Consider the following 25,230-nt stretch of genomic DNA (forward strand, 5'->3'; position numbering starts at 1 on the left):
CTCAGGAAATTGTTGTAGGACGTCTTTAGGATAATGCGTGTTGTATGCGTAGAGACGAAGAGAGAATGTCAAAGAACAGAAACATAGCACTGGTTGACGACATAAGAAAATTAGAATAAAAAGTTGATATTAATGCATATGATAACAATCACATCAAAAATATCATATCGATACATTCGTGTCTGCCGATAGATTTTACAAATATTTTCGTTCAAATATGGTGATTCATTCAACAACGACTAGTATTCAATCTCAAGATATGTACATACTTGCTGCTTTCAGAACATGATACGAGATGACGTGACGTAATAGTTGAGATTATTACGAAATTCTATTCTGACGAGTTACAAACACGGAAGAAGACAACGAATTTTCCATTTCACATGTATATTAGACATTGCATGCATTTCTCTTACGCGAAATGTTTGCTTGTAGAATAAGATTGTACATTCATTCAACCCTTTGATTCCTTTGATTCTTGTATTTATTTCGATCCGAAGGAGTAGAAAGTATTTTGCATTTTTAATACATTTTTAATACAAACAGATACATTAGCGAGGCGAAAGTATGGAGAATAGCAGAAAGTATAATCCCTACGTGAAAGTTCCACCGGGTGAGGAAATTGTGATCTCCGGTATCGCAGGACGATTTCCCGATACAGATAATATGAAGGAGTTACAAGAAAATCTTTTTAATACTTCGGACCTCGGTTCGGACGATAATCGACGGTGGAGCAACGGTAACGTACAGTCGCCATTCAAATTAAATATTAAGGAGCAAGCAAAAAGAAGAAAAACAATCGACGAACATTCGATATATTATACTCCAATACAAAAAATGAATGTTCAAAATTTTCACAGTCAACTACGACATGCCAACTCGGTCGGGAAAGATTAATAATGTAGACAAGTTCGACGCGCAATACTTTGACATTTCACCTGTGGAAGCGCATGTCACCGATCCCATGTGCAGGTTGTTGCTCGAACACACTTACGAAGCGCTTACTGACGCTGGAGTAAATCCTAAGGAATTACGAGGAACAAAAACCGGTGTCTTCATAGGATCATGTTACTGTGAGACGGCCAACGACATGCTCTATTGCAGGGCTCAAGTACAATATTAGATGATATTAAAGATATGAAAGGAATTTTAGGACGACCGAATATTTCGGAAAAGAAATAATGAAGTAGAAATATTATAAGCAAACGTTATACCTTTGCTTCAAGCACATTTTCTTGCAAAATTCTTGATTACGCTAAATATCCTTGTTTCCGAAATGTTCGTGCCCAGACTTATTAAATACTTATTAAATACCTGACGTAAAAAATTGAAAATGCTACAATTATTAAACATTAAATAGTGTCATATAATTAAACAAGACACTAAAAACAGTTAATACACACTGGCACACACATGGTATGAGATTTTTCTCTGTAATATAACTGAAGAAGCGTATTTTACATAAGCATAAGCGCAAACATATGTACGTAACAAAGAGAAAAATTGGGTAAGAGACAAAGACCAACATGAACGTAATTTACTTTCAATTAGGCAGCTGGATTCCCAATTATTGGCTGTAGTAGATACTGGCTAGCAAACAGCATTTCTAATTGGCTTGATCTTACCGGACCATCCTATGTCGTTGACACGGCCTGCAGTTCAAGCCATCAAGCTATTGTAGAAGCTTATAGAATGATACGAAGTGGAGAATGCGACGCAGCTATCGTGGGTAGTGCCAACCTGTGTTTTCATCCCAACTTAACGTTTCAGCAATTTCAGCTCGGTAAGTATTTGTACTTAAAGATAGAATTGTTATATATAAAGAGATTTTTCGTTTACGTGCAAACGCTGTAATGACAATAACTTAATGAGGAACGCTTTATTGTCAATCGATTAAACAATTTTAGGAATCCTCTCCCCTGATGGTTATTGCAAACCGTTCGATGAGAGCGGTTCCGGTTATATGCGCAGTGAAGCAACCGTAGTAATATACTTACAAAAAGCAAAGAACGCAAAACGAATCTACGCTACCTTAGTCTATTCTAAAACCAATTGCGATGGTTGGAAACCAGAAGGAATTGTGCATCCTTCATTGAGCATGCAAAAAAAATTATTAGAAGACTTTTATGATGAGTGTGGCATCACACCCGAAGAGCTGTCTTACATCGAAGCTCACGGCACTGGTACTTTAGCAGGAGATCTGGTAGAAATTAACGCCATCGATCAAGCTCTATGTTCAAAGAGGAGTACTCCTTTATTAGTGGGTTCGGTGAAATCGCGTTTCGGGCATACTGAAGCTGCCGCTGGTCTCTGTCAAGTGGCGAAAGTACGTAAATATATATATTTCAATGTTTTCTCTAGCGAAAACGCAAGATTGTGTTCACAAAAGACATCCCACATTGGTTAATGCAATATCGATATATTTTTTGACATGTTTTGGTACCTCATTATTTCGGAAACTGGACATTTACAGGTTCCTAAAATCGCTCTATTGGTGAGCTGCAAAGTGTAAGGTTGAGGAATCTACTGATATGGCTAGTCTAAAATTGGGAAAAATATAAAATCCTCTGAAAAAGAAGGGTATGTAAATACGGGGGTTTGGCAACCGTAGAGGGATCGAATAAATTTAACATTTTTCTATGTAATTTGATCCGTAGAATCCGAAAATGGTCATAAAATTCGCATCGGAAGCGGGGAAATTCTTTAATTTTATACATATACGTTAAGATAAAGGCAGTATTGCCGATTTATGCGTTTCTGGGTCTCATTAGGAGAATTAATTAGTCTGAAAAACGTTTGCATAAGTAAACAAGCCTTAATAACAAGATGAGAGGCAGATTCAGCTACTTAATGCAAGATAAGGGAAGATCTAACCGGTTAAGGCAAGATCGCAGGCAGATCCAGCCCACTAAGACAAGATGAAATCTTCGCCATTCTCGCACATGTATCGTTGACGAGCATTTGAAAGAAAAATGCGGGATTTGATTTGAAAAACATTCAGCCTGATTGATTTTTTAATATAAATTAATTTTTGATACCTTCTGACAAAGCAAGAAAATATGCATGAATGAGTGGAATATAATGATCTTGAGAAAGACAAAGTAACTACTTCTATTTGTTCTTCATTATTTGTACTCAATCCAGCATGACTTCCCACATAGCACATATTACAGCAATATCACAATAATATTACTTCTCCATTGTAATATTACAACGTAATATACCATAATATAAAAGGTGTCCCAAAATTCATGCAAGAAGTAATTTTGATAGAAACACAGGTTTATAATTAAAAATTATACATTTTTTATTGGTTCATAAAGTATACAGTATAGGAATACGTATGGAATAGCATATCGAGTAAACGGCCATAGCGAAGAGAGTTCGTTGAATGGATTATAGAACAACAACAAGTGGATGCTGATTTTTCGAACAAAATCATCTTCAGCGATGAGGTTCATTTTCATCTTGATGGCTTGATTAATCGACAAAATTGTCGCATTTGGGGTTCAGAAAATCCACGAGTGATTGTTGAGAAACAAATGCATCCACAACGTGTCACTGTTTGGTGCGGATTTTGGGCTGGAGGCATCATCGGACCATTCTTCTTTGAAAATGCGGCTGGTCAGGAAATAACAGTTAATGGTGCTCGCTATTGCGACATGATAAATCAGTTTTTTTTGCCTAAATTGCAAGATATGGATGTAGACGACATGTGGTTTCAACAAGATGGTGCCACATACCATACAGCCCGAGAAACAATTTAATTACTGCATGAATCATTTCTTGGTCGTGTAATTTCCCGTTTTGGTGATCAGATTTGGCCGCCCAGATCATGCGATTTAACGTCGTTGGACTTTTTTCTTTGGGGTTTTTTGAAGTCTAAGGTTTATACCAACAAGCTCACGATCACCCACGCCTTGAAGGAGGAAATTGAGCGCTGTATCAACGAAATTCAGCCACATTAATGCAAAACGGTCATGGAAAATTTCAACAAAAGAGTGCATATGTGCCAGCAAAGCCGTGAAGGCCATTTACCAGATATGCTGTTCTATTCATAACCCTATACTGTATACTTTATGAATCAATAAAAAATTTACAATTTTTAATTACAAAACTGTGTTTTCTATCAAAATTACTTCTTGCGTGAATTTTTGGATACCCTTTATTAGGTAAATCGGAAAGTTCAGTCCGTTTAGCGACAAGTAGCTATAGCTAGAACTGTCGTTAACTTGTAATGTCTAAGCGAAGCTTAATAGGTTGTTTTGACATCTGTCAATAACATTCAGTACATAAAAGTATACATTTGCATCAATAACATTGTTTCTCACTGCATCGAAAATGTCGAAATTTGATCTAAATAAGCGTCATTTACGTGAAGTATTAATCTTTTGCTTCAATTGGAAGAAAACTGCAGCTGAAGCTCATCGAATGCTTGTAGAAGTTTATGGTGATAATGCTCCTTCCGATAAAACATGCATAGAATGGTTTCGACGCTTTAAAATTGGTGATTTTGATGTAGAGGACAAAGAGCGTCCTGGACGGCCAAGAGTATTCGAAGACTTGCAGACTTGAAGACTTGAAGACTTTCGAAGAATTGCAGACATTGGTAGACGAAGACCCATGTCAAATGCAAAAGCAACTTGCAGAAGCATTAAATTGTGTTCAATCTGTCATTTCCGATCGTTTAAAAGCTTTAGGAAAGGTTTACAAGGAAGAGAAATGGGTCCCATATGAACTGAAGCCAAGAGACATTGAAAGGCGAAGAACCATCTGCGAAATTCTACTTGCTAGGCAACAAAGAAAGGGGTTTTTATATCGTATCATCACTGGGGATAAAAAATGGATTTATTTTGACAACCTGTAAGATCGAAAAACTATTTGCGATCCCGGCCAACCCTCAACATCGACGCCAAAGTGGAATATCCATGGAAAGAAAGCAATGTTCTGTATTTGGTGGGATCGGAAGGGTGTGCTGTACCATGAGCTGTTGAAAAGTGGTCAAACAGTCACAGGGGATCTCTACAGAGAATAAATGATCCGTTTGAGCCGAGCATTGCACAAAAAACGATGAGAATATGAAACGAGACAGCATAAAGTGATTTTGCTTGATGACAACGCTCGGCTTCACGTCACAAAATCTGTCAAGGAATCGTTAGAAGCACTTCGCTGGGAAGTGTTACCCCATGCGGCTTATTCATCAGACTGTGCCTCTTCCGACTACCACTTGTTCGGTCGATGCACACGCACTTGCTGAGAAATGCTTCAATTCTTATGAAAACGTCAAAAAATGTCTCTGACTGGATAGCCTCCTAAGATGAATCATTCTTTCGCCGCCGAATTCGCTTGCTGACCGAAAGATGGGAAAAAATCATCGCTAATGATGGACAACATTTTGATTGATGTACTTTTTCATTTTGTTTCTTAAATAAAGCCATACGTTTTGCAAGAAAATGGACGGAACTTTTCGATTGACCTAATAAATAATCAAAATGAGCAAAGAGCATTTGATTCGGGCATGCAATCGTTTCCGACCCCGGATTGTGTCCGTTATTGCCTCTAATAGGGATTTTATTGAATAATTGTATAGTCCAGGAGTCAATTAATGTCGTGTAAAAATTTCATGGAATTATAATAAATTTTGCAAAAAATATGAACAAATTAGTTTTAATGTCAATTTGTCCTCAAATACCGTACGCACCCTGTATGTAAAAGCGTAAATCTATATGCATATTTCAATGGTTATTAAGGCTTGTTTGCTTGTACAAAGGTTATTCATACTGATTAATTCTCCTAATAAGACCCAAAAATGTGTAAACCGGCAATATTGCCTTTGTATTAAAGTATATTAAAATTGAAGGATTTCCCCGTTTCCGGTGCGAATTTTATGACCATTTCCTGGTTCTGCGGATCAAAATACATAAGAAAATGTTAAATTTACTCGATCCTTCGACAGTTGCCAAGCCGCCATTTTTATACATCTTTCTTTTGAAATGTTCTCTCATAACATCGAGATCACAGTGATTACAATGAGATCATAGAAATCAGTGATGTGCAAATATACGCTTTGTCACAAATATGGTGTCACGTGAAAATCACACTAATAAAGTGTGACCAAAGTGACAACTTAAACATCATCGTGATTTTTGTGATGTTCTTATGACATCATATTTGCGACAATGCAGACATTCACACATTACAATAATAATAATTTCGGTATGATCTCATTGTTATCATTGTGACCTTGATATAAGGGTTGCATTTAAATCCAATTGAGGTCGTTCTTTTTTAAGGCGAAGATGAAAAATGAAAATTCGGACAGACAGTTTCTCAGACTATTAAATATAATAAAAAGTAAAGTTGACCTTCATATGTTATATAGTCATATTTACTATTATAAATTATACAGGGTGGGGGGTCATAAGTTTACAACTCGAAGTGTGAAGGTAGATTGGCTCAAGACAAACATAAAAGTCCCATATCGTTTTGCGAAATTCGCAATAATTATCGAATTATTAACGATAGAAATCTGAGGAGTGGGAGCGTACCGACATAGATGATAGAGAAACGTTGCAGCTATTTCGACAAGAGCGCATCTTAGTCGATTTAGCAACTGTTGCCGGTGCTCGATGAGGATAAAGGCCGGTCTAGAATAGGTTGCAAACACTCAGTTGCGAGTTGCGAAGGATGGCAACTACTAGTTACAAAGTATTGTTTTCGATTGTAAGAGATAGTTGCGATTGCCGGTTGTCGTCACCAAGGAGTTAAAAGTTGGGCAACTCTCTTTTAGCAACCGCAATTGTCTCTTACAACCGAAAATAACCCTTTGTAACTAGTAGTTGCTATCCTTCGCAACTCGTAACTGGGTGTTTGCAACTGTTACGTCATGCTGACTCAGCGAACCTCAAAACTCTTATATAAATAAGAGAAATCGAATTTATTTTTACTGATTACACGTCTAAATGCACTCAGGCATGTTACCACACGACCTACCTCACAAGTTATCACACGAACTATTTCTGGAAATTTTGATATTTTTGATACCCCGAAAATACTAATAATCTTAACCTAATCCCTATTTGATTTCCTACGAACTTAATCACTGATATCAGCATCATGACATCGTTCTTATAAATATCGATATTTACTTCTTAAAATAGCTGCCACGATTTTTTTATTTACAAAAGTCTTTCGAAATCCTCTTATTGCCACATGCATGCACACTTCGGGTTGGCAGCTAACTACCGAGCATCTTATCTCCTATAAAATAATCATCTGGAACATTCCCCTAAAAGCCCCACTCTCTCAACCGAGGTGACTTTTTGAGAAAAGTCAAAAGCCTCATTCACTTCTCGCCGATCCAGCACCCAGGACAGACGCTTCTCTCCAGCACCCCTTCAGGGTTTTCTTAACAATCAAGCCAACTTGTGGCTTAGACCAACCAGTATTCTTCACTTGTTAATTATTCGGTGCAACGATCTTGTGCCTTCTTGGGCCATTGAGAGCGATCCTGCCGAAACCAGCTGCCTGTCCTTGGCGCAGAACTTGAGGCATCTATTCTCACAGAGACGCAGCAACCACACCTTTCATTGTCTACTAAGATCAGAGAAGTCCAGCAGTAAGTTATTTATATTTTATTTTACCTGAGTGACCTCTTTCGTTTCATTTTTTTATCTATCCTTCTCTCTCTTTTCTTTTCCTTTCGTTTTACTTCCGTTTTCTATTCCCCTTGGCATTCCTCCTTAATTGTTAAATCAGACCCCAGTGGCCAAACCTTTCGATCACAGTCGGACATAACGAACACGGAATTTTGCTCAGACCGCGATTGTTTATACAACTATGTATACGTACACTTTATAAAAGCTTGTAAATTTTATTTCATTGTGAACATCCTAATTACTAATCATCTAATTACTAATAAAACAAGTTGTTTGTAATTGTAAGCCAATCACGATTACCGACTAATTATTCTCAACAAAGATTCTCCCTTCCTTCAACCGTCGCTCACGGTCCTATCCCAGGTAAAAGGATTCAGTTCCTTGACCTAAATCAAGGACCACCGGCGTACGTCCGCGTCAGATAAAGGGATCGCTCCGATCCTTGATCTGTACCGCTGACTTGCAAGTACGTCGGAGCTTGCGAAAGCAAGCGCCAAGTTACGCTCCTCCTCCAGGACGTAACACAACCTATTCTGGACCGGTCTTAAAGACAACGTGCCGCTGTTCGTTGTTTTATCTCACCGCACCTACGTCTCGCCGCACGCCACCAACAGTGCTGGGTGGACTAGGCCGCACTGTAATCCGAGAGGCTGCGACGCTTCTCTAATCATCCATCACAGTGCATGCTCATTTGTCAGATTTCTGTAATTAATAACTTGATAATTGTTATAAATCTCGCAAAACGGTATGGGACTTTTATGTTTGTCTTGACCCAATCTATCTTCACACTTCGGGTTGGCAGCTAACTACCGAACATCTTGTATACTCGTTACTTCTGCATTTTGTTATAATTTATAAATTTAAGATTTTTTTTCATTTATAATGACCGCGTCATTATATAGCGACCGCAACTAAGTAACTTATTTAGCAGTTTAAATTTCAATATGGAATCACTGTATGTATGTCTTTATTGTTCTCTTTTAGAGTTACAATTCGTTTTACATCCTCTTCGCTCCTCCGTCTACCGCCGTCTTATATTCTACGCTCTATGTTCCGCACCTCTCGCCCTCCTCTTCCCTCCTACACACATACACACCCTTATCTCTCCGACCTAATTATCTTATCTACTACTTACATACTGCTTAACTCTAACTTATATCTATCTTACATACTATTTATTTCTACTTAATTCTACTTAAAAACTATTGTGGGACTTCCGCTTCCAATCTTTCCTCTCTCTCTCTCTCTCTCTCTCTCTCTCTCTCTCTCTCTCTCTCTCTCTCTCTCTCTCTCTCTCACTCTCTCTCTCACATCTTCCCACCCTTCCTCCATCCCTTCCCCTTCCCACCCCCTTCCTCCCTTATCCCGTCGGCCTCCTCCCCTCTCCCTTCACTCTTCTATCATCCTCATCCACTCCTCTCCCTCTCCTCCTTCTCCCAACATCTTCTCCACTATTTCTGCCCATCTTACCTTTTTACTTCCTTCCCGCTTCATATATTCCTCCCATACGTGTTCTCATGTCTCTTCCTCCTTCCCGCACATTCTACACTTCCTTTTCTCTTTCTTCTCCCAATACTCTCTCTCCCTTATTTCATTTCTTATCCTGAATCTCCACACCCTCCTCTATCTCCCTTCCACCCATCCCTTCTCTAAGTATTACTCTAAGTATTATCCCCTCTCCTTTCAGATATTTGTACCATTTATTGTATTTCGATTCTCTTATCTTTCTCCATCTTTCTTCCCATTGCAATTCTTTACCCTTTCCTTCCACCTCTTCGTATTCCATGGTCTCCCACATCTCTTCCCCTCTCTCCTTCATGAACTCCCCTTTCTCCTGTTCCCACTTTCCTATTACTTTCTTTTGCTTTCACCTCTCCTTCATTTCCTGCCAGCATCTCCTTGCCACCTCTCCTCCCTCTCCCTCCTGCAGCTTCCTCTCAAAATTCCATGCTCTCTTCCCTGCTCGCCCCTTCATATTCTCTCTCCCCGTCTTCTCCCTTACCAAGTACCCTGGCGTTCTTCCCTCTGCCCCCATTGTCCATGTACCTATCATGTGCCCCCTCCAATTCTTTTCTTTCCTTCCACTCCCATACCTCCGCTCCATATCCCATCACCGTCCAAACCAATGTATCATACAACCACAGTCTTCTTTTTCAGTCTTTTCCCCACACCCTCTTCCCTATTCCCCATACCACTCTCATTGCCACCACCGCCTTCCTATTCTCTTCTTGTCCTCCATTGCTCTGCATTGTATACCCCAGATATTTATATTTCTTCACTTCTTCCAATCTTTTTCCCTTCCATCTCTCCATTCTCTCTTCTTTTTCCTTCCACCTTCCTTTCTGAATCTCATCATCTTTGTCTTTTCTATATTCAATTCTAACCCTTTCCTTTCTAGGTATCTCTCCAATCTTACTATCATCGCCCTCATCTCCTCCTCTTCCTCTGCCATCAATACCACGTCGTGTGCATACGACAACGTATATATTTTCTCCCCCCCTACCATAATCCCTCTCCATTTTCCCTTTTACATCTCCTCCTTCAAATTCGCTATCAATAAATTAAATAGTACCGGGCTCAGTAGACATCCCTGCCTAACACCCCTCGCTGTCCAGAACTCCTCTCCTATCTCCTCCCCCACTCTCACCCTGTTCTTTGTTTCCCTAATTACTTCTTCTATCCTGCTCACCAATTTCTCTCTCACTCCTTTCTTCCTCATTGCCTCTATTACTTTACCTCTTTCCACTGAGTCGAAAGCGCCCTTAAGTCTACAAACATCGCTGCCAATTATCCTCCTTTCCTACCTAGTCTGTCCTACCTTGTCTGTTGATCAAGTAGTTCAATGCGTATATCTGATCGACTGATCCCATCCCCTTCCTGAATCCCACTTGACTCCCCGATAACAGTCTTTTCCCCTCCATCTCCTCCCTCACTCTTTCTGCTAGCACTGTCGTGTAGATCTTATATAGCGACGGCATCAATGTTATCCCCCTATATTCCGTGACTTTCTCTCCTTTTCCTTTCTTTATTATCGGGATTATTATTCCTTCCTTCCAATCCTCCGGTCACTCCTCTCCTTCCCATACCCTTCTACATACCTCCCATGCCCATTTCTCCATCTCCTCTCCTCCGTATTTTCATACTTCGTTTGATATTCCATCCTTCCCCATCGCCTTTCCTTCCTTCAACCTCTTCATCACCTTTTTTAGCTCTTCCCTCTCTATTTCTTCCTCCCCCTCATTTCCCCCTTCCTTGCTTCTCCTCTTACTACCCTTCTCTCTACTCCCCATAGCAGCCTCATGAAGTGCTCCTTCCATTCCCCCATTCTTATCAGTTCATTTACTCTCCTCCCTCTCCCCCTCTCCTTCCTTATTATCTCCCATATTTTCCCCTCTGTTTTTGCCTCCTTCGCTTCTTTCTCCCACCTTTCTCTATCTTCCTCCTTCTTTTTCTCACATAACTTTTTATATTCCCTTTTCTTTCCCTATACTCCTCCCCTCCTCCTCCTCCTCTTCTCCACTTCCTTAACTTTCTTCTCACCTCTCCCTTCCTCTCCTTACATTCTCCATTCCACCACCCCTTCGTGTTTCCTTTTCCTCTTACTTTCCCCTCCTCTCCCTTTTTTATAATATGGATTCACTGTGTATTGAGATTATTCCAACGAATATTCCCGCTAGATCCCACGTCCACTCGGTGGAATAGTTCACGTCACAAAATCCGAGGGTTTTGTCCTCTTGACTCTGCGCTCCGCTTTGCCATTATTCAGTAATTGTTGAGCCAAAATGTTTTCATGTTTGTGAAGTCTCTGTTCGTACCTAATTGCTATCTGCTTTATCACTTCATTAATCATATTAATGTTTAGGTCTTTAGGTATGACGTCATTACGCACGTACTAAGGCAAGTTGACTATTCCTCTCAGGACCTTGTTTTGGATTTAGTTTGGAAGTTTTGTATTATTTTAATGTTAGATTTCTTGGAGCAGCCCCAGAGCTACAGCCTATACGTCCATACTGGCGTTAGCACCTGTTTGTAGATTAGCAATTTATTATATATATTCAGTTCCGAATGTCGTCCAAACAACCAATACATTTTTCTATATTTGATGTTGAGTTCTTCTTTCTTTTTTTGACATGTACCTTCCACTTTAGTTTAGTACCAAGTATCATGTCTAAATACTTCGCTTCATTAGCATATGGAATTATTTGCTTGTTGATATAAACTGGAATATACTATATCTTCTTATATACAGGGTCATCGAAAAGTATCGGACCCCCCTAATATCTTCACTTAGAATGCATTTTGGAGAAAATGTCCAATAGCAAAGTTGTATGATTTCAAACGGGGAGTAAGATGATAACCTTGACTTTGACCTTGACCATGTCCTTCAAAGTTATGTCAATGTCAACTTTATTTTTTTAAATAGAACCCCCAACATTTTATTGCACATATTTATAGCTTATCTCAAGAGATTTCCAAAACACTATAATAAAATATTTTTTCATTAAGTACTTTTTGAGTTATAAAGGTTGAAGTTAACAATTTTTTGACACAAAATGTAAAATATCTTGTAAAATATTATTTAGTTTTCAGTAATCATAACCTTAACACTTTTGTGCGCGAAATAATGAGATTAATTAATTGGTTTAAAGAAAACACATTAATCGAAAAGTATCGGCTCCCCCTAATATTTTCAGTAAGAATGCATTTTGGAAAAATGTCCAATAGCAAAGTTGTACGGCTTCAAGCGGTTATGTTAGTAGGCTATGGCGGAAAACTGCCCGAAGGTGATCGCGAGAAGCTGCTCGAATGCGTGCTGTCCGAAGGCGTTAGCGGGAATCTGCCCGAAAGCGTTGGCGGGGCCGATCTTTATTGTCTCACTCTCGCAGGCACCAATAGTAATACAAGCTCTTGAACAAACAATGCGGAACACTGATTTGAATTTTTGATGCAGTGCTGTCTTTTTCTTAGCGAGCAGCAGTCACCTCGTGGACGAAAACGAACAGCCCCCAGAAATTGTTTCTGTAACAAAAGAAGCCATTGCACTTCAATTGATTGTCCCGAACATCTTCATTTTGTTTCCAATAGCCTAGAATTTTTTCGTAAATATTATTAATTGATCTATTAGATTTTCAATTGCTCAACAAGCTTTTTGCTAGTGCTGGATGGAATAAACAAATCGATAGTTGGACCAACACTTCATAATTAGTATTTTTCTCTACTTAATTATTTAGATCAATTTCCTATCACTTACCTGATTAATTCTTCTTTGCTCTAATTAAGAATGGCGGAGCTTTCTAAAAGAGATCGAATAACACTGTTAATGATGCGAGGATGGGGAGATCAACAAAGAGGGTATGAAACAGTAACGCGGTTATTTAATGAAAATTTTCGGAATGAAAATAATAGGATCTCCAAAAGTACTGTAATCCGTACTATTCAACGTTTCGAGGACATTGGTAGCGTTAAAAGCCGCCCAAGATCTGGTAGACGTAAAACAGCAACAAATAATGATAAGGCATTAGATGTTTTACAGTCTTTCGTTGAAAATCCCCACATTTCCATCAATCGCGTTGCACAAGAACACGAAATCGGTCATGCATCTGTCAGTAAAATTCTGAAATTGAGTAAATGGCATCCATACAAAGTCCATTTGGACCAAGTGTTGTCCGAAGACGATTCTGATAAACGCATCGAATTTTGTGATCTTATGATGGAGATGATTGTCGACGATCCTCTATTACTTAATAATATTGTTTTCTCTAATGATGCAACATTTTAACTAACTGGAAATGTAAATAGACATAATTGTAGATACTGGAGTGACGTTAATTCTCACTGGAAAAGAGACAATCATACCCAATATCCACAAAAAGTTAACGTATGGGCTGGTATTCTTAATGGTAGATCAGTTGGCCCTTTCTTCATTGAAGGCAATTTGACAGCACAAGTATGCTTCGCGAACAAATTGTTCCAGCCATTCGAGACATAGCTGGTGGAAATATGGATGAAATTTATTTCCAACAGGATGGAGCTCTACCTCATTATGGTGTCATTGTCCGTCAATATTTGAATGAGGTCTTTCAGGACAGGTGGATAGGGCAGAGGGGTCATATTGAATGGCCACCTCGATCTCCGGACTTGACCCCACTTGACTTTTTTTGTGGGGTTACTTGAAAAATAAAGTTTATGCCACCAAGCCTCAAGATTTAAATGATTTAAGAGCGAGAATAACTCGAGAAATAGAACTAATACCGCCGGAAACATTTCGGAATGCGGTTTCAGCTGTTTATAACAGATTGGCACATTGCCAGGCTGTTGATGGGCAACAATTTGAACATTTGTTGGATTGTTTGGTACAATTGAATATTTTGCCCAAGCTGACCAATTGGAATGAAATTCGCCTTAACTGGTCGGAGTCACACACCACTCTTGCCTTAACTGGCCGGAATCACACACCACTCTTGCCTTAACTGGTCGGAATCACACACCACTCTTGCCTTAACTGGTCGGAATCACATACCACTCTTGCCTTAACTGGCCGGAATCACACACCGCTCTTGCCTTAACTGGTCGGAATCACACACCACTCTTGCCTTAACTGGTCGGAATCACACACCACTCTTGCCTTAACTGGCTGGAATCACACACCACTTAACAAATTGTTAACTTCAAACCTTTATAACTCAAAAAGTACTTAATGAAAAAATATTTTATTATAGTGTTTTGGGAAACTCTCGAGATAAGCTATAAGTATATGCAATAAAATGTTGGGGGTTCCATTTAAAAAAATAAAGTTGACCTTGAAATGACCTTGAAGAACATATTCAAGGTCAAAGTCAAGGTCATCATCTTACTCCCCGCTTGAAACCATACTACTTTGCTATTGGTCATTTTCTTCAAAATGCTTTCTAACTGAAGATATTAGGGGGATCCGATACTTTTCGATGACCCTGTATAAAGTTAACGTGAGTAAATTTGGACCCATTGAGTTGGATTCTCCACTTCTTGGTCCAATTATTAACTCTATCTACAGCCCTTTGTAGCTTGTTAGTTGCCTTTTCAATGGAATCCCCGATAGCCATTATGGCTGTATCGTCCGCGAAGGTGGCCATTATTGAATTTGGTTTCTGAGGGATGTCACTTGTGTACAACAAATACAGAGTCGGTCCTAAGATGCTTCCCTGAGGCACTCCTGTATTGATTTCTCTAAAATCCGAATATTCAATTCCGTGTTTGACTCTAAAGAGTTTATCAGATAAGTATGATTTCAGAATTTCACAATACTTGGAATAACTTGATCCAATTTGCAGATCAAACCTTTGTGCCACACCTTATCAAAGGCCTGAGCGACGTCGAGGAAAACACTTGCACTTACTTTCTTGCTTTCTAGAACTTCTTCTATTGTGTCCGTTATCCTATGGACCCGTTCTATAGTCGAGTGGTTATTTCTGAATCCAAACTGGTGGTTCGAGATTAGTTTCCTCCCTTGTATAAGCGGTTCTAATCGCTTAAGCAACAGTTTTTGAAAAACTTTCGATGTAGTTGGTAGCAATGAAATGGGATGATATGATTTTTTATTATGCGCGTTTTTTCCTGGTTTTTGTATCATTATTATTTCTGCAACCTTCTACTGTCTCGAGACATATTTTAATCTGAAAGCGGCATTAATGAGGTGTAGGAGTTTGTCGCTTTATCAGAAAGCTCTTTAAGCACCTGGCCTGTCATCAAATCATATCCAGGTGCTTTTTTAATGTTTAGGTTACTTTTAATTAATTGTTTAAGTTCTTTGACTGTTACTCTTTCAATTTACCTATTGTCTGCTCTTGGGGACAGTGCTTTCATCCGCAGATTGTCTATGAAACGGTTTGAAAGTTTTTTAGAGGTGCTCTGCGAAAACTTCAACTGTTTCCAACTTTTTCGCTTCGTGCCCATCCATTATCCTCCCTTTTAATAGGTGACGCTTGCGTTTTTGGTCTTTTGAGTACTTTCATTGCTTTCTAAAGCGAATAGTCTGTATCTTTTTCTGCAGTTAGGTTTTCTAGGTATGAGCTGATTGACTGATTTTTAACATCTGCGATTTGTTCTTTAAGCTAATTGCTCAGACGGTTCAGCAAAGCCTTTTTTTGTCAACGGTGGGGAAATCCGTAAAAGATACCCCCGCTCTTTTTCGGGGGTAGCGGGCAGTTATGTGGGGGTTGGACCCACTAAAAACCCCATCGGAATGTCGTCACGAGTTCATTTGGGGAGCCAAAGGAACTGGGCTACCATTACTTCTTCGACCCCCCAACCTAACTAGCCTGAAGGGCTCCATCCATGTATTAATTACTACTATGAAGGAAGGGGACATTCACCCTTTCTCCAGTCTCTACCAACCCGCAGGTTAGTGCAGGGGAGAACGGGACCCGTCCCTGTACCGGGCTACCCCGCTCTCCTTCACCACCGGAGTCCCATTCCCATGAGGGGGGGAACAGTTCGGCATTACGGCCGCAGCAGGGGCCAGGCCCGTTTTCCGCCCCAGATCCTAAGACCTAGACAGGCAGGACCGGATCCTGTTCCACCCCGCAGCGGCTGCTGCCAATCCCACCTTGTGGCCCGCAGGCCAGTCAGACGGACCACCCCTAGCACGGCGCCGCAGCTAAGAGGGTCCTCCTCCGGGCACACCACATAGGGGCAGGGGCATCTGTCTCCTGGGGTCCTGTTCCCGCTACCGGAGTCCCATTCCTGCAACCTTGCCCGGCGAGTCCCCCCCCCCCACCACGACAGCACCACCACCGTCACTGCCGCCGTAGATGCCAGCCTCCTTACCGCCACTCATCCTGTTCACCAACCCTTCTGGGGTCCCGTTCCGGCACGCCGCAGGACTTCTCAGACCGCAGGGGCAACGGTTTCCCGCCACTCGACCTGCTCACCAAACCTTTCAAGGTTTCACTACAGCGCCTCACGGGTCTTCTCGGGCCGCAGGGACGACGGCTCAGCTGATACGTCCGCAGCGGCCGCATCGGCCGCGCCGGCACTGCTTTTGCACCGCACTAGACACAGTTCATCCTCCCACACTGCAGAGACCCTTTGTCTGGGACATCGATGAGTGCATTCCCAAGGAGAAGCCCCAGGACATATACCCCCGGTACCCGAAGGTCTCCCCTCGAAGGTGAGCCGGCGATGCGGCGCGACTCCTCGGTGCGGATCTAAGTATCCAGCATCGCGCGACTCTACGCCACCACCGTCCCCCCTCCGGACACACTCTCATTCATACCAGATTTGGCCGGCTCGGACACGGGTCCCTATAAACTTTGGTCCAGGGTAGAGGGGGGACTACTGACAGGAAGTCTCCCCAGCTTGCCTGCCACATCATCAGAGCCGGTTCCCACGCCTATTAGGGACTCATGCTGCCGAGGGGAGGGGAGGTAAGCACGAATTCCCTGTCTCCTTAACCGTCGGTCTCATCCCCGCATGAAGTCCCACCTTAGCCGGCCAAACCCCTGTGGTAGATTCAGGGTGTTCACCCAGACCACCAATCGTCATGTGCCACTGAGCGTTAACGAGTCCGACATCCCCGGCTTTTTACATTGGGTTTTCCTTCTCCTCGTCCGGATGTCCGGATTCTCTAGACTCACGAGCCCGGTCGCTCAGGTTTGACATTGGGGTTGTCCTCCCCTGCAATAATTACAGGTTGTCGGCTGAACCACTGACCGATGTGGTATCACTGGCAGAGGAGGATCGGCTCGTAGGGGGGGGGGGGCGCTGGGATGACCAGCCGTGGCCCCAGTCACGCCAGACAAGTCTCCGCGGCAAGGATTACCACCTAACCCTGCCGCCTCCTGGAGAGAGGGGGGTCGACTGAGGCTGAAGGCAGCTCTCACCATACCCATTCGCCCAGTCTCCTGGCTCGGCCCTCTATGCCTCTGGTCATTCCCGCAAGGGGGGCTAACCTCCCCCCTTCGCAAACCCGACCATAAGGACTTTATTCGGTCAGCTGCCTCCCTAGGCTATCGAAACCGACCTTCCGGGTTTTTGCATTGGGTGTCCTTACCCACGTTCGAATGCCAGACCCCCCCGGCTCACGAGTCCGATCACCCGGGTTTTTGCATTTGGTTTTCCTTCCCCTCGTTTAGATGTCTGGCATCACCAGACTAACGAGCCTGATCGCCCGGTTTTTAATATTGGGGGTTTCCTCCCCTGCAATAATATAGTGCGTCAGTCGGGTCGCCTCCCGACGCGGCATCACTGACCAAGGGGAGGTCCCAAGGATCATAGGGAGGGAGCCGCCCAGTCACCCCGGGGCCCCACCCGGTAGGGTCGCGCTATCCCACCGCAGCCACCACCAAACCACTTCCACCGATTTAACGGGGCACGGCTGGTCCAACCACGGAATAGGAAGGCGCTTTAACAGCCCCATCGATCTGTCCAGGCTACTCATTACCTCCCCCGGCGAAGCGGGGGCATGGCAGGGTCAGTCCACGGGCTAGGGGCAGTTTCCCACAATGTCCCGAACGCCGGAGGTCTGGGTTGGGCCGAAAATGGCCCAACCCAGACCTCCGGTCTTCCCGCAAAGAGAACAGCCCCCTACGAGGCAACCCTAAGGTCTTCTCCCGATTGCCGGTTGCCTTCTTTGCTAACGAGACCGGCCTCCCGGCTTTTTGCATTGAGTTTTCCTTCCCCACGCTCGGATGCCAGACCCCCTGACTCACAGACCCGATAGCCCGGGTATTTCCATTGAATTTCCTTTCCCTTGTCCGGGTGTCTGTCACTGCCAGAATAACGAGCCCGGTCGCCCAGTTTAGTATTAGGGTTTCTCCCCTGCAATATGTCTCTTGTTAGCTGATCCTCGGGCCGACGCTGTATCACTGGCCATCAGGAACCCGATGCACATGGGGAGGGTGCCTCCCCCAGCAACTACGAGCCCCTTCCGGCCGGGTCACGCTGCTGCATTTGACCCTCCGCCCTCCACCACCACCTCCAACTGACAGGGGCATGGCAAAAGCCACTGCGGAACGGGACGACGCTTTCACCGTCCCACCGGGCCGCCACCTTCCACCACCTCCCCTGGCAAGCAAGGGCATGGCAGGGACGACCACAGGATGGAGGTGTCCCACCATGACTAACACGCCCAGCCGAGGACCAGCCCTATGAGCCTCTGATCGTTCCATCGAGGAGGTCATCCTCTTTGATGGAACAAAGAGGATGACCTCCTCGATGGCCCAATCCTGAGGACTTTTAACCAAGATCGGCTACCTCTCTAGGCTAACGAGACCGACCTACCGGGTTTTTACCTTGAGTTTTACTTCCCCTCGTTCGGACGCACGGACCGCCCGGCTCACGAGCTCGATCGCCCGATCACTCACTCATTCACACCGGATGGATCAACCATCACCCACCTCTGAGGAGCCCGCCCCACACCCCAGGCAGCACCCCCGCTCCCCCCGCCGGGCCGGCTTTAAAGCTCCCGGACACCAAAAGTCGCCGGCCGACGAGTTTTTGGGGGAGCGAGGCTCGACCTCCCTCGTCGGCCTCTCCACGCCACAGGCGTCCAGCGGCGCAGACACAGCAGCCGGGACAGGAGACACCCAAGGGCCAGGACCCGCTCCACCGTGTGTTGTCTCCCCGTGGCGCCTGCATGAAACTACCCTAGGTCCACAGGGAGAACTCCATACCTTGGTCGGCCACTTCACTAGGCTAACGAGACCGACCTCCCGGGTTTTTACTTTGGGTTTTCCTTGCCCTCGTTTCGATGCATGGAAAACTATGCTCGTGAGCCCGATCGCCCAACCGGTTTTTTCCGGAGTTGCCTCTCCGATCTGATCACCCTCAACCAACTGGTTCTAACGAACCAGACACCCGGGTTTTTCCATTCCGGAGTTTTCCTTCCCCTCGTTGAGTGTCTGTCTCCAGACTAATGGACTCCAGTATCCAGGTTTATTATTCGGGGTTCTTCCTTCCCCTAGTTCGGGTGTCTGGACTGCCAGACTCACGAACCCGAACGCCCGGTAAAGTTGTTACTAAGCGTTAACGAGCCGACTTGCCCGGGTTTTTCCAATCAGGTCTGGTTTCCTTCCCCCTAGTTCGGATGTCTGGGAAATCAGACCCACGAGCCCGAACGCCCGGTAAGATCGCCATTCAGAACAATGGCTAAAAGATCAACACCCCTGGGTTTTTAGTCGGGGTTCTTCATTCCCCCTAGGTCGGTGATCTGGGAAACCAGATCACAAGCCCGAACGCTCGGTTTTAATCGGAGTTTTCTCTCCGGTTCGGTCGCCCGAAGGCTAATGAGCCCGAACGCCCAGGTTTTTATATTGGGTTTTCCTTCCCCTCGCTCGGGTGCATGGGAAACCATGCTCACGAGTCCGATTGCCCGGGTTTATTAGTCGGGGTTCTTCCCTCCCTCTAGTTCGGCGGTTTGAGAAATCAGACTCATGAACCCGAACGCCCGGTTCTAACGGGTCACGCTCCCGGGGTTTTTGCCCTGGGTCACCTTCCCCTGGATTTTTTAACGGTGTTTCCTTTATCGAGACGGATGCCGAAGTTAGCGAGCCCGACGCCCGGGTTTTTACATTGGGTTTTACTTCCCCTCGTTCGGATGTATGAAAAACCATGCTAACGAGTCTGATCACCCGGGGTTTTGCATTAGCTTTTCTTTCCCCTCGTTCGGATCCATGGGAAACCATGCTCACGAGCCCGATCGCCCGATTAACTCATCCCCTACCTTTAAAAGGGATGGGCCGGTCGCTCTTAGTAGCCACTTTCCTCGGTTCTCCCTCGAACTTGGAATCCTTAGATTCCAAGTCGAGTCTGTCACCTAGAATCACTATGACCATTAAGCTTCTGCACCATGACAAGGTAGCGACCGTCGCAGAAGAGCAAAGCCTTGTCCTGTGGAACACGACTCGTTTGCCACTTTTTACGTGTTTTCCTTTTCTCTTTGACTAACTGCCTGATTTCGAGAGGGTAATTTAGTCCAGGAATGTTTTTTATTTCTCTTTTAACGGGAATATTATTCCATATGGCTTGTTGAATGTTTGTTATGAACAGTTCTACTTCTTCCTCTAGATGATCGGTTGTTTTAAGAGGAAATTGCAGTTCGATGAGATCTTCAAGTTCAGATCTGAAGCTCTTCCAGTCCGTTTTAAGAATAGTTAGTCATTACTTTTTGTATTAACGTTTCGCTTGTTGCTAGTATAATAGGCGTATGGTCTGAGGAGAAATCATTACTTTCGTCCATCTTAATATGATTGTTAGAAAATCCTTTGACCATAAAGAAATCGATGAGATCAGGTACTTTTTTAGGGTCTGCAGGCCAGTAGGTTGGTTTCCCAGACAAGTAAAATTCACAGTTGGCTTCTCTGCCTGCTTCTTATAGTTTTTTACCTTTAAGGGTAGTTAATCTAGAGCCCCAGTATGTATATTTGCCATTGAAGTCCTCACCGATAATAAAATAACAATTAAGCAATTTAAATAAGTCTAGGAAGTCGTTTCTCTGTAAGCCGTAACAGGGAGGACAGTAGATCGCTGAAACGTTATATTCCTTGTTTCTGATTTGCACGCGAACTGTAGAGACTTGCATTATTTCCAGTTTAATTTTATTGTCTTCGAAATGTTTTTTCCTTTTTTGGTAACGGTGGGGAAATCCATCATGGATATCCCCGCCCCTTTGGGAAGGACGAGGGTTATGCCGAACCCCTACCGGCTAAACCCCACCGGGATGCCTACCGCTCGGACCGAAGTGGGGGGGAGTCAGGAGAACTACATATGCATTCCCTCTCCGACACCCCGGCCTAGCGCTCTCATGGAGCCCCACACCCAAATACCGCACCCCTCTCTTTTGAGAGTCTCTCTTTGGGGCGCGGTGCACCGGCCAGTTGCCCGGCCGGGTTGGCGTTCCGGTTTAATATAGGAGGGGGGACACTCGCCCCCTTCTCGCCCCACCTTCCCCCTACCCTACTGGATATGTAGGGGGGCAGGGGAGTGAGGCCTGGCCCCAACCTAGCCCCACTCTCCTCCCTTCCATCACCGACGCGCGTTGTGAGTGGAGGGTTGTCTAATCCTCTTCCCCATTCCTTCCGCTCCGTCGAAGGTGGGCTCGAGGCAGCCGAAGACGCCTCCGAAAGACCGGAGGCCGGTCCTCTGCTGGCGTCAGTTCGGGTCCGCTCCCCTCCCCTGGGGAGCGCCGCCTCCTCCGTCACTCCCTGCGACGGGGTGGGCGGCGCTCCCACTTGGCGGCATCCTTGCGGGACATGACGTCCCGGCAAAAGGAGGCCGCCGCTCTCCATACCTCTTGTCTTCGAAATGTAGGACTGCGTTTTCTATTAATACGGATGTTCCTCCTCTGGCTGTGTTGGAGGGGTGAATAGAATAGTAGGCTGAGTAACCAAATATTTTTTTAACGAAAGATTATTTAGTAAGGTGAGTTTCTAATATTAAACAGATATTTATTTTCTCATTATGCAGAAAGACTTCCAGTTCCTGCATTTTCTGTATAAGTCCATTGGCATTCCATGTTGCGATTCTAAGGTTATAGAGCATTTCTTTTTCTTCTTATTTGCTCTGTTTGTGTCATGATATTTTCCAGTTTATTTAGTCTATGAAAAATCATTTTGTTAGTCTCGACTTATTCATCCATTCTGTTAAGGATGAGAGTTCATGTTTTGTTATTATCGAAATTTGTGTGGATATTTCCGTTAGCATCTGTCCTTACCACTTTTTTTTTCTTGGTGACGCAGGGGAAATCCATCATGGATACCCTCGACCCCTTTGGGGGGGTCGAGGGTTATGTCAGACTCTTACTGACGAAAACCCCTGCGGGATGCCTACCTGTCGAACCGAGTGGAGGGGAGTCAGGGGAATTACTCCCTATTCCCTCCCCAACCCCCTGGCCCCAGGGCTCGTTGCCGAGCCCCCCGCCATCCTTTACCGCGCCCTGTTCCGCAAAGGGAATCCAGGGTGCGGTCCCGGTCGGTCTAGGACCGATCGGTTGGCCTTCTGGTGTCGCCTATGGGGTGAGGGGGCATCCGCCCTCACCCCTTACCCTCCTCCCCTAAAGTCGGGGTGGTGGGGTTTTTGGGGGAGTGGGCCTGCCCCAAAACGGGCACCACTCCCCCCTAACTTATCCTGTCCGTGGGCAGGGGGATCCATCTTCTTCCTAGGTGGAAAAAGAGCCGGATCCCCCCTGCCGACGGAGTCGGGCCCGAGGCGGCCGAGGAGGCCTGCTAGTCGGGGCTCCTTCCTCCTCCTCAGCCGGTGTCTCCTCGGATCCGCCTAAATGGTCCCCCCCTCTGGGTTGCCGGCCACCCCGTCATCGTCAACGACGACGGGTTATATGTGGCCGGCGCTCCCTCTCGGCGGCCTCCTTCTTGGACATTATGCCTCTACAGAAGGAGGCCGCCGCTTCCCATCCCTCCTCGCTCCCGCACATGGACGCCACCATGCGTGGGAGCGAGATGTCCCCGTTGCGCCACCCCACGGCCCCGGCCAGGACACGGCGCTCCCCTTCCCAGACCGGACAAGCGGCCAGGGTGTGGAGCGCCGTGTCCATGAGCACGGGGCAGTGGTGGCATCTGGTTGTGGGCTCCTTTCCTATCTGGTGCAGATACATGCCAAAACATCCATGGCCCGTCAGTATTTGCACCAGATGAAAGGACAATCCGCATCCCCTCCTGCCTGCCAATTCTGGCAGGCAGGGGCGGACGGCCTCCGCCGTCTGGCGCCCGTACCCCCGTGGGTCGGACAATTTGTCCGCCACATCTCGTGGGTACGGGCCACGGCTTGAGACTTTAAGGCCCGCACATCCCTGGCCTTAAGGCCCCCCTCCTCGCGGAGATCCTTTATCCTCCAATAGAGGACTCTGCGCTCCTCCGCAATGAGCTCCACGGGAGGGGAGCCGGCCAGGGTGCTCGCCGCCATGTACGAGACCGTTCTGTACAATCTCGACATCCTTATAAACATTGGCCTCAGCGTCTGCCTCAGACTTCGTTGGCCCTCGCGGCAGGCGCTGAGCTGGGGCGCCCAGATTGGCGCCCCGTATAATGCGATCGACAGAACGGCCGTCGCTTATAGGCGGCGAGCCCTCCATCCTGGGCCCCCAAGGTTGCGCTGGAGACTAGTGACTGCCAGTCCCGCGTTGCGCGCCCTGGAGGCCAGATCCCTAAAGTGTGGGCCAAAGTCCCACCGGCCGTCTAACGTCAGGCCGAGATATTTAATCGTCGGCCCGACGCGGATGCGGATGCCATCTACTAGGACCTGGGTCTCGGGTGGCACCCCTCGACTGCCGTCGTGAAAGAACATGGCTTTAGTCTTTTGGGGCGCCACCTTCAGTCCCAGGCCCTCAATGGTTCCCACCACCGATGCCACAGCAGCCTCTGCGCAGAGACGAGCTTCCCCCCAGCTCCTCCCCCCTGCTGCCACTAAGGTGTCATCCGTGTAGCAGACGACGTGGCAGCCCGGGGGGAGAGGAGTTCGCAGCACCCGGTCGAACGTGATGTTCCATAGCAGAGGGCCGAGCACCGACCTCTGCGGAACACCGCGCTCCATTGCGCGCCGACCTAGAACCCTGCCTTCTTTGTTGAAGGCGAGGTCTCTGCCCTCGAAGTAAGCCGCCAATATGCGCCGGAGGTAGGCGGGCACCCCGTGATACTCAAGGGCCCGCCCCACCTCCGGCCAGGGTGTCCTTACCACTTGTGCAAAGGTTTTATAACCGATGGTAAGTGTTTTGACTTCCGTTCCTTCGAGTTTCTTTTTACTGCTCAAGTCATTGCCCAGTTAGCCTTTTTTTGCTTTTTTTGATCGTTAGGTTTCTTGGCCTACGTCTTTTTTGGAGCTCTTTGGTAACTTCACAGCCTCTGTAGTTTGCTGGGTGCAATCCATTGCAATTGATGCATTTTGGAGCTGTTTGTCTGCTTATTTTACACTCTCTGGTAATGTTTGCCAGCACATTTTACACCGCGGCTCCTTCCGACAATAAATTTGCGTATGGTTAAAACCCTGACATCTTTTGCATTGCGGTATTCTTTTGGTATTTCTTTGCATTGGTTCAATCTTAACTATGGTATTGAGGATCACCTTTATTTCATAGATTTTTCCTGGCCTTTCTTGGTTCTCAAACGTTAGCATGAAGAGCGGGAGCCCACGCTTAATAGTAATTTGTGCACCTAGCTGATTTTCTCCCTTTTCTTTCTTCAGGATATTCACTGCATCGAGTATTTTGTACCCTTTATTACACAGGTCCCCCAGAATATCTTCACTTTCGCATAATGTATGTAGCCCTCTAGCCATAACCCTTATTGGTCTTTCTTGTTTGTTTGCATACGAATACCACTGAACCCTTTCTAAATCCAGTTTATATGTTAAGATCCTGTGGGCATCCGAATCGGAGACACTAATCCTCCATACTCCATTGTTTAGGGTTGTGATCTTGTAGTCCGTTAGCCTAATTGATTTAAATAGCAATTGAAGTTTAGTAAATTCTTCATTTCTTCAATTCCAACCACGTTAATAGGTGGTGATTGCTGTTTTTATGGTTGTGTATTTTCCTTCATTTCCTGTTTTCTGCTACTATCAACTTTAGATAGCTCAGTTTCAGTTC

General features: G+C 45.1%; 1 protein-coding gene across 1 annotated transcript in view; it reads left to right on the forward strand.

The window, feature by feature from the left end:
- LOC105191040 (fatty acid synthase) overlaps nt 1-25,230 on the forward strand; it is a 102,934-nt gene that overhangs the window by 22,870 nt on the left and 54,834 nt on the right. The window contains exons 2-5 of the mRNA XM_025304546.1: nt 547-739; nt 861-1,111; nt 1,552-1,783; nt 1,908-2,326. Coding sequence (XP_025160331.1) covers nt 568-739; nt 861-1,111; nt 1,552-1,783; nt 1,908-2,326 — 1,074 coding nt within the window. The 5' untranslated portion in view covers nt 547-567. The remainder of the gene's footprint in view (nt 1-546; nt 740-860; nt 1,112-1,551; nt 1,784-1,907; nt 2,327-25,230) is intronic.

The sequence above is a fragment of the Harpegnathos saltator genome, unplaced genomic scaffold (assembly GCF_003227715.2).
Source record: "Harpegnathos saltator strain DR-91 unplaced genomic scaffold, Hsal_v8.6 scaffold625, whole genome shotgun sequence".
NCBI lineage: Eukaryota > Metazoa > Arthropoda > Insecta > Hymenoptera > Formicidae > Harpegnathos > Harpegnathos saltator.